A 9,935-nucleotide genomic window follows, 5' to 3' on the forward strand; every position below is an offset into this window, starting at 1 on the left:
TTCATCATCTTGTCCGTAGGCAGGTCGTAGCACCATCTACAAATTTATTAATTTGGGAGAGACTAAAGTAAACTTAGGAGTCCTCTGTTATATTGAGGCATGGAATTGAGTTAAGTGCTGTTGGAATATCTTCCTTAAATGTAGCTATCAAACTGTACAACACCTGCACTACCTGATAATGTTGTAGTTTCTGTTCCTGTTTTTCATTTACTCCACACACTCTCTGTATATCTTTATTATCTGTATTTATATTTTTCCATTACAGTACTTACTTTTTCAATATTATTTATGGTCACAGGTCAATATAATTTATGCTATGGTTTCCTACTTTTGCTGTTATTTAATTACATATTCAATTTAATTTTAACGTCATTTACTTACCTACACTGCAATATTGTTTTTTGTACTATGGCAACCGCACTTTACAATACTTTTCATTTGACGCCACTTTACATTCATTCTATACCTTCTGCTCTTTGTCTGTTGTTTACCTGTTTGTTTTTGTGTTTACTTGTTTGTTTTTTTGTTTTTGTTTTTTGCTTTTACTGTAGGAAAAAAGGGATTTTCTCCACTATGGGATGAATGTATTGTCTAATGTATTCTATAGTACTGTCAGATAGGCATCTAGTATGGACGTATTTGTCTAATTTAGTAAAATCAGGTAGTAAAAATAAAAAAATTATTAAAAAGTGTTCTGATAATAACGGATTCTGAGGAAATATTATTAAATCCTCAATTTCAGTGCCCTAATGTGATTCATCTCACATCTCACCTAATTTCTAAATGTAGAAAAGTAAAATATAAATTTATCACAAAAAAAGTCATATAAACTGTCTATATTGTAAAATGAGGAAAGTACCTGGGGTCTCATTTATAAAACAAAAATGGCGCACAAAAAAAAAATCAGTTTTATCAAAGCGTGCGCACGCACATCTGTAAGCAATGTTCCCTTTATAAATCACAGATTACCTACAAGGGTGAGTACGTGAATCAGCCTCTCATCCTGCCTTGTTCACGCCAATTTTTAACCATAAATAGTCAATAGTCAATGCAAAGCACCTTGTAAATGTTGATGAGTAGGGATGAGCGAGTACAGCATTATCTGTATCTGTTTACCACATGAATTATCTGTATCCGTATCTGTACTCGGACTGAGCGGGGCCTAACCCAGAAGTGGTCAGATTTAACCAGGAAGTGGGTCGGGTTGTCTTGAAATGGGCGGGGCTTTAACCGGTATGTTATTTAAGCATGCAATTGATATGGGTTGATCAGGAATTGTTATATTTATTGCTGATTAGAAAACTATTTCCATGACAGCATCAGCATTGAGCTTCAGATAAGTGGTGTTGTCATGGTTACAAACAAAGTATGTACAGTATATAACAAGTTTTGCAACAATAAATACAACAATGAGGTTGCAATTTTATTAATTAAAATAAAACAAAATAAAATTATTAAGTAAAATGTAAAATTCAGTTTTACTTTCTGTGTTGTAAATTATATCCGAGAAGTTGCCCCTGTAAACTACATTACAACATCTAAAAGAATTAGTAGGAACATGTTTCTAACTGAAACTGAAGATTGACCTATTATCAGTGTTTGTGGTATTATGATATTGCCTAGCAACGGGAACGCTGGCGAGATTGACGCCGCTCCGTCTGGCTTGTTTGTTTTCGGTAATTTTGCTTTTATTTTGCTTTTCCCTCACGAAAACGACGATGGTTTTGGTTGATGTTCATCCTAAGCTGAAGTTACATGTGGCGACGCATTTTTTGTCTTTTCTCCACCATAATTTTTTCTCATATGGGGCCGGAGTCTGACATGACGGACCGTTGAAGTAACGCTGGCACAACTTGCTGCTGCTGTTGCTCGCCGCTCTCCTGGCCGTTGACGCTGCCCAAAGTTTTGATCCCAAATTTGGGCCGGTAGACATCGTGTTTGTCTGTACCCGGATTTTATTTTTATTTTATTTTTTTTCTTCTGCTGCCTGTTCGCCTGCTGTTGATGGGTCTGCTGCAATACTCGGCTATTGACCTGCTCCGGTTGCGCTATCACCTGCCTGGACCTACGCCGGCGGCTCTACACCTTCACCCGGACATCGCCTTCCAGCCCCGCCGGAGATACATCCACCGAGGGTCCCGCAGAAATTTCCACCACAACAGCTCAACAGGAATAAAGTCCATCTGGTCCAGCTCTCGTCGCCCTCCACGCTCTACCAACCGGGCGGTTGACCACAGCGTGTTAGCCTGCCTAGCCCGGTCGGCTAGCACCGCCACCAGCTGTGACACCTCACTCAACTTCGCTCTGCTCAACATCCGCTCACTGACAGGCAAGGGACAACTCATCCAGGACTTCATCTCCGATCGTAAGCTAGACTTTTTCTGTTTAACCGAGACATGGCAACAGCCCAACATCTTTTCTGAAGTCAATGAATCCACTCCTAGTGGATTTGTTTACATCTGTCAACCCCGTGGCTCTGGCAGGGGAGGAGGTCTCGCGATAATATACCGCGAGAAGTGGAAGGTCTCGCCGGTGTCTGAGTCTGTCTTCAGCTCCTTTGAATCTGCTGTCTGCAAATTGTCTGGTCCCACTCCAACCATCATTGCTACTGTCTACCGCCCCCCTAAACCAAATAGTGATTTTTTAAATGACTTTGCTGCTTTCCTTACCACTTATCCTCTCTCTCACCAAATATAATACTGCTGGGCGATTTCAATATCCACATGGACAATATAAACCTGCCTCTCACCAAAGACTTCACCTCCTGCTTAGACAGTTTTGGATGTCAGCAACATACCACTTTTCCGACACACTCCAAAGGACATATTCTGGACTTAATCTGCTGCTCTGGTGTCACCCCATCTGACCTTACAGCAGATGAACTCTCCATAACTGACCATTTTCTCCTCTCATTTACAGTGAAACTCAGTCTCTCCATCTCAAAATACCACGCCTTATTTCATTTCGGAACATAAAGAATATCAACCCCGCCACCCTCACTTCAACTATCCACTCCTCCCGCCTTCCTGACACTCACAATCTCTCCACCCCCGATGATCTGGTCTCTCATTACAACACTGGACTCCATATTTCTCAATTCACTTGCACCGTTGAAAAGCAGATCTGTTTCTTTCTCCGTCTCCGCCCCTTGGTTCACCCCCGATCTGCGTCTCATGAAAGCCAAAGGTCGGCAACTTGAACGTCTCCATAGAAAAACTGGTCTCACTATTCACAAAGAAATGTACAACAACCACATCCTACGTTACAAGGACTCTATTGCCAGCACCAAATCCCACTACTACTCCACAATAATCACGGCCAACAAAGGAAACTCCAAGTCACTGTTCTCCTTACTTAACAATGTCACCCAACCCCTGGACTCTCTCCCTCCCCATTTGTACACTACCTCCTTCTGCAACTCGGTAATGTCCTTTTTCACAGAAAAAATCAAGAACATCCCCCAGCATCTTGGATCAATCCCTCACCTCAGCATCTCAGATAACCTTCATTCATCCACACACTCATTCTCCTCCTTCCGTCTCCCCACTATTTCAGAAATCACAGAACTCACCCGGAATTCCAAGCCATCTACTTGTAAACTTGATCCCCTCCCCACCCAACTTGTTAAAGCCTGTCTTCCCTCCCTTGTCCCCTCATCTCTGCTATCATCCACTCCTCCCTTACCACTGGAACCGTCCCTACATCCTTCAAAACTGCTGCCATCACCCCTATTTTGAAAAAACCTGGTGCCGACCCATCCAACTTCAACAACTTCCGTCCTATTTCCAATCTTCCCTTCCTCTCCAAAATTCTTGAAAAAACAGTTGCCTCTCAACTCCTTTCTCACCTATCCCACAATAACCTGTATGAACAGTTCCAGTCCGGTTTCCGCCCCCTCCATAGCACTGAAACAGCACTCATCAAAATCACCAACGACCTCCTCATGGCAGCTGATTCTGGACTCCTCACCATCCTCATCCTCCTCGACCTGAGTGCAGCATTTGACACCATCTGTCACACCACCCTCCTCAATAGGCTATCTTCCATTGGCATCACCCACACTCCGTTAGACTGGTTCACATCTTACCTCTCTGGTCGCACACAGTTCATTCAACTCAAGTCCTGTGAATCCATTCCCTCCTCCGTCACTTCAGGTGTGCCCCAGGGCTCTGTTTTGGGGCCCCTACTCTTCATCATTTACCTGCTTCCCCTCGGCAATATCTTACGCAAATTTAACATTCACTTCCACTGTTACGCCGATGACACCCAGCTCTACCTCTCCACCAACCCTCGTCCACTCTCCCGCCCACCTCCCTTACGGATTGCATCTCTGAAATAAAAATCTGGCTCACCCAAAACTTCCTCAAATTAAACAGTAATAAAACCGAGGTTCTCCTCATTGGCACCAAAGCCACTCTTTCCAAAACAGACGGTTTTTTCTCTCACAATTGACAACTGCTCCGTCTCACCCTCCCCCAAGGTTAGAGTCTGGTGTCATCCTTGACAGCACATTATCCTTTCAACCCCATGTCAATAACATTACCCGGTCTGCCTACTTCCACCTACGTAACATCCATCGCCTCCGCCCCTCCCTTACCCCCCACACTGCTGCAATTCTTGTCCACAGTCTCGTCACTTCCCGTCTCGATTTTTGCAACTCTCTCCTCTTCGGTCTCGCTCACAAATCCCTCCACAAACTTCAATTGGTCCAGAATTCAGCTGCCCGCATCATAACTCGAACCCCCTCCATCCACCACATCACTCCTGTCCTCCAACAGCTCCACTGGCTCCCGGTCCAGTTCCGTATCAAATTCAAATCTTCTATTAGCATTCAAGGCCATCCCAACCTCGCCCCCCCATATGTCTGATCTCCTCCAGCGTCCCCACTCCCTTCCGCTCCCTCAGATCCTCTTCCTCCATAAACCTGTCTGTCCCCCCCCGCCCGTCTCCCACCATGGGGGGCAGGCATTTAGCCGCTCTGCTCCCCGTCTCTGGAACTCACTACCCCCCCAACTCAGAAACATTGATTCATTCCCCATTTCAAATCACAACTAAAACACATCTGTTTATAACTGCTATTCCACCTAAATGTCTGTTGCTCCGCCTTTTCTGTTGTATAGTATTTGTTTTGCTGTATAGTATTTGTTTTTCTGTTGTATAGTATTTGTTTTGCTGTATAGTATTTGTTTTTCTGTTGTATAGTATTTGTTTTGCTGTTGTATAGTATTTGTTTTTCTGTTGTTTAGTATTTGTTTGCTGTTGTATAGTATTTGTTTTGCTGTTGTATAGTATTTGTTTTGCTGTTGTATAGTATTTGTTTTGCTGTTCTTAATTTATGAATTCCCTGTGCGGCGTCCTTGAGTGCCATGAAAGGCGTCTTTAAATAAAATGTATTATTATTATTATTATGACAATCCTAGATTGTGATGTAGAAATAAGTTGATTGCCAGGTAAGTAGAACTTGCTAGGAATTTGTCTCGGTTGAAGGTGCATACATAAAAACAATAATATAAGCTTAATAAATGCAGAAACAAATAACACATACATACATGTAACTGTTTAGCCCTAATTGGGTTAGTGCAGAATGTCCAAAAATGAAGCTTCGATGTCAGTGGGGGTCTGGGGCCTTGTAAACAAGACTGACTGGTGAGTGGAAGAAACCGTTTTTGGCGCGCAAGATTTTGTTCTTGATTAGGGATGTAACGTTGTAAAAATTTTACCTCACAGTTATAGTGACCCAAATTTTTTACGGTTTGCAGAATTTTGTGGAAGGGTGTTCAATATGTTCAGAAAGCAGTGATAGGCCTACACACAAGCTGAAATACAGAAGTTTGAAAAAGTGTAACAAAAAAAAGTTATAAAAATATAGGCACTGAATAGTCTCTTAGATGGAACACTGGTTGCTGGGATACGCAAAGCTTTCTTGCAATTCTGACAAGATAAGGCAGCTTTGATGCATGGCCCCTCCACCACACCATTGGATCATCCTTGGCTGGAATGGATGGCAAAGACATGTAGACATTGTTAAAAAACAAAACTAGCAACCCACCGAAAAAAGCTACTCGCCTGGGTCCAAGTGTCAGGTCATTCTCTCACGATCTTCAGGAAAAAGGGGACCCAAACACAGAAAGCAGGCAAGGGTATGTAGAGCTGAAGATTTATTTTCTAACATAATCCAAAACGAAACTGGAAATCCATCAACAGGAACGCAGAGAACAGGGTTAAATCCACACAAAACATGCAAACAGTACATGCTGAAGACAAAAAGCAATTACCAAAAACAAAGGAAACACAAAGACAAAATACACAGGATAACAAGGACTAACAAGGGATAGGTGACACACAGGTGGAAACTGGTGGAAAAAATCAGAGCGGGGCAAAACAATCAAACAGCGGGAAAACACAAGACAGGAAGTAATACAAGACCAGATAAGACAGGAAAACCAGCCAACGCAAAAACAGGAAAACAGGAAACAGAAACATACAGAAACGTACAACCCTGACACAAATACAAATACATTAAATGTAAATAGTAATGTTAAAGTAGTAACTATAATAGTCATGTCATATTGCTAACCATTCCTGTAATATAGGCTTCCTTTCACTGATGTGATGTGTTCAAAGTAGGTGCATGGTAGCAAGTTAACGGTAGCTGTAGGGGCAGAGTTGCAGTCTGCTACCAACCATTTAAAGTACTACATGCTGATGTCACTGAATGACAGTCTCATCTGTAAATGCTTGCTAAATCAGTTTATACCATGTAAAGATGAAACATGTGGTTCATGTTCTAGATTATGTCATTTTGAAAAAAATCTCATTCAGGTTGTTTTCCCCAATATTGTGGTAGCTAATAACAGTTAAACTGGTTTACAATGGGATGGGTGGCATGACATTCCAAAGAGGGACAAGACAGAAAAGGTTTAGGAACCACTGACATGTCTTATATTTATAACATCATTGACAACATCTTTTACATTCTCTCTAAGGTTGAGCCATGGGTGACTGGTCGATACTTGGTCGCTTCCTGTCTGAAGTCCAAAACCACTCTACAGTGATAGGCAAGATCTGGCTCACCATGCTGCTTATTTTCCGTATCCTGCTGGTGGCCTTGGTGGGTGATGCTGTCTACAGCGACGAGCAGTCCAAGTTCACCTGCAACACCCAGCAGCCTGGATGCAACAACGTCTGTTACGATACCTTTGCTCCTGTTTCGCATCTACGGTTCTGGGTCTTCCAAATTGTGCTCGTCTCCACCCCATCCATCTTCTACATAGTTTTTGTTCTGCATAAAATTGCCAAGGAGGAGAAGCTGGATGGCCAAAGGGCACAGGTGGTAACCCAGAGGCCTCCCAGACAGAGATGTGGGCACATAGGAAAGGATGGCATGGAGGCCTTGAGGGTCAACATGCCCACCTACTGTCCTCATTACAGGGAGGAATGGAATGCTAGGGAGAGGGAAGAAGTAGAACAAATCTCTCTGGAGGAGGATTATCGCGAGGTAGGAGAGGACCCCACCCAACAATCCAACCAGGTTCTGCTCATATACATTCTTCATGTGTTACTACGATCTGTTATGGAGATCATCTTCCTCGTGGGCCAGTACTTCTTGTTCGGGTTTGAGGTGCCACACCTGTACCGCTGTGAGACCTACCCCTGCCCTACCCGTACGGACTGCTTTGTGTCACGTGCCACAGAGAAAACCATCTTCTTGGACTTCATGTTCACCATCAGCCTGGGTTGTTTCGTGCTCAACATTGTAGAGCTCCATTACCTGGGCTGGGTCTACATTTTCCGCATCCTCTGCTCAGCTTGCTCAACCTGCTACAGTTAGGAGAGGGACACTGACAGACTGTACTCAAACCACAACCCCCTCCTGCTGCAGTTCAGGCATTCTCTGAGGGGTCTGCCTGTTCTGCAGCCTCCAGCAGCCATAGGCCCAGAGAAGACTGGGAGTCTTCTCACACAAGCCCCGGCTATATCCTTTGAGACAGACTCAACTGTGGAATGCACGTCCAAGAGAAGCCCAGAGAGCAGAGACAAACTTAAGGTCAAGCTGGCCAACATGGCCAGGCTGGGACGTATTAAGAAGTCTTGGCTATGAGAGTGATATTTTTCTGTAATGCCATTACATATAGTAAAACAGACTGAGATGGTAACCTTTGAACCTGAAACATACCCTACATGAACATATTAATATAGACACTTCTATCGAAGTAAATCTGTTTCATCAGATTTTGAAATTAAAAGCCATTGAATATTTAGAACTGAATATTAATGCATTGAAATTATTTATCTGAATTTTACTCAACAACTTATATTCACCTTTATTTTTCAATGCTCCAGATTCAGAATCAAAAAATCAGCGTTAAAAAATTAAATTTACCAAATTCAGCAAAATACACGCAAAATGCAGTGTATAAAATTAAACTAATATCTTTTCAACTCACTCAAATTCAGTAGGCCAAATTCAGCTGCAAAAGGTAATGTATAAAATTCAGTGTAACCATCCCGTAACCCAAGGAAAAGAAATTGATTCTAGATTAAGAGTAGCAGTCAGAGAGTGAGAGCTGCGTCTGAAAGGAGAGATACGTCTCTCTTTAACATACTTGTAAAAATAAAAAAAAAGCATGTTATTTAGACTTGGCATACGTATGTAAAGCTTATAATTTTCATTAATTTACTGGCATATTTAAAACAGGGGAAGTGTACAAAATTTCAATTCAACCAGATATCACAATGCTAACTGTTGTCTCTCGGCATGTAGCACAGTCACATGTAACACTAATGTTCACCTGACTAAAACTAACTGTTGTGTTCGAATAATTTAAAAATGTTTAACAGTCTCCCCTCGTTAAATAAAAGTATGTTAAAGAGAGACGTATCTCTCCGTCTTCTTGGACACTGCTCTCCCTTGCTTCTGCCTGCTTTGTGGCCGGTGTGTGAGAGTGACAATTGCCCAGCGAGCTCATTATGCCTATGCCTGCAATCGCTTGTGAAGTTTTTCAACTCAGAAAAGGCAGATATTCACAGCTTGACGTTATTTTATAATGAATATTTGTGTTATTTAAACAAACGATCAAGGAAATAAACACCTCCTGTCCGTGAGTCTCTTGAGAGAGCTCCAGCCAGCTGACAGAGGGGTCTGTGATTATGACAGGACGGGCGGCCAGCAAGCAACCCCGACAGACACCAGCTGGCTGCCTTGTCTGTTTGTGAAGCTTCTCAAGTCTGACAACGTTGGAGAAAATGTGCAATTCGCCATCAATTTTTGTAAAACTTTCCATATTCAAACTCTAAACAGTAAAAAAGACTTAGAGGCTGGGCTGGACTGAGGTAAAAAATCAGCCCTGGACTTTTGAGACCACCACATTCGGACGGACACCAACAGTTCATACAGTCCCCTTCAACACATGAATATACAAGCAAGGTTCAAAATTAGCACCATCTAGCCAAATGCTGATAAAATATGTAAGTGGCTGGTAGATTTGCTTGGCTCACCAGCCAAAAAAAGCTAAATTTTTGTATAACATTAGTTAACAAGTTATTAGTCTGTAATTTATGCTAAAGCTGCATTTTGTTCACAGTATGTAAAACTTGAGTTATTGTGAAATGTTGATAAATCAGAAAGCTATAGTACTATGTTTGCAAGGGCCTTAGCTTGCTAAAACATAACAAACATTAGCTTACTAACAGCTAACTTGTGTTGTGGGTTGGGGTCCCTTTGGGTTTACTTTTTTCCGTTTTTGCCTCCCTGTGTTTGTCTCAGTGTTCTCCCCGGTCTCGTGTGTTTGGTCCTGTCTCGTGTTCCCCGGTAAGCATCTGTATGTTCTACTTCCTGTCTTATTTTGATAGTGTAGTTTCCTGTCTCGCCTAGTCTTGCTTTGGTTTGTGCTTGTCTGATTGTCCTGCCCCGCCCTAATGTGATTCACCTGATG

The 9,935-nt window shown here is 42.4% G+C and overlaps 1 protein-coding gene across 1 annotated transcript; it reads left to right on the top strand.

Annotated features, from left to right (window-relative positions):
• The first annotated feature begins 6,990 nt into the window (after positions 1–6,990).
• LOC116674328 (gap junction gamma-1 protein-like) lies at positions 6,991–8,533 on the top strand. The gene has a single exon (XM_032506864.1). The coding sequence runs from the start codon at positions 6,995–6,997 to the stop codon at positions 7,829–7,831; it is 837 nt and encodes a 278-aa protein (XP_032362755.1). The 5' UTR covers positions 6,991–6,994; the 3' UTR covers positions 7,832–8,533.
• The last annotated feature ends 1,402 nt before the right edge of the window (positions 8,534–9,935 follow it).

Source organism: Etheostoma spectabile, chromosome 3 (assembly GCF_008692095.1).
Source record: "Etheostoma spectabile isolate EspeVRDwgs_2016 chromosome 3, UIUC_Espe_1.0, whole genome shotgun sequence".
Taxonomy (NCBI): Eukaryota; Metazoa; Chordata; class Actinopteri; order Perciformes; family Percidae; genus Etheostoma; species Etheostoma spectabile.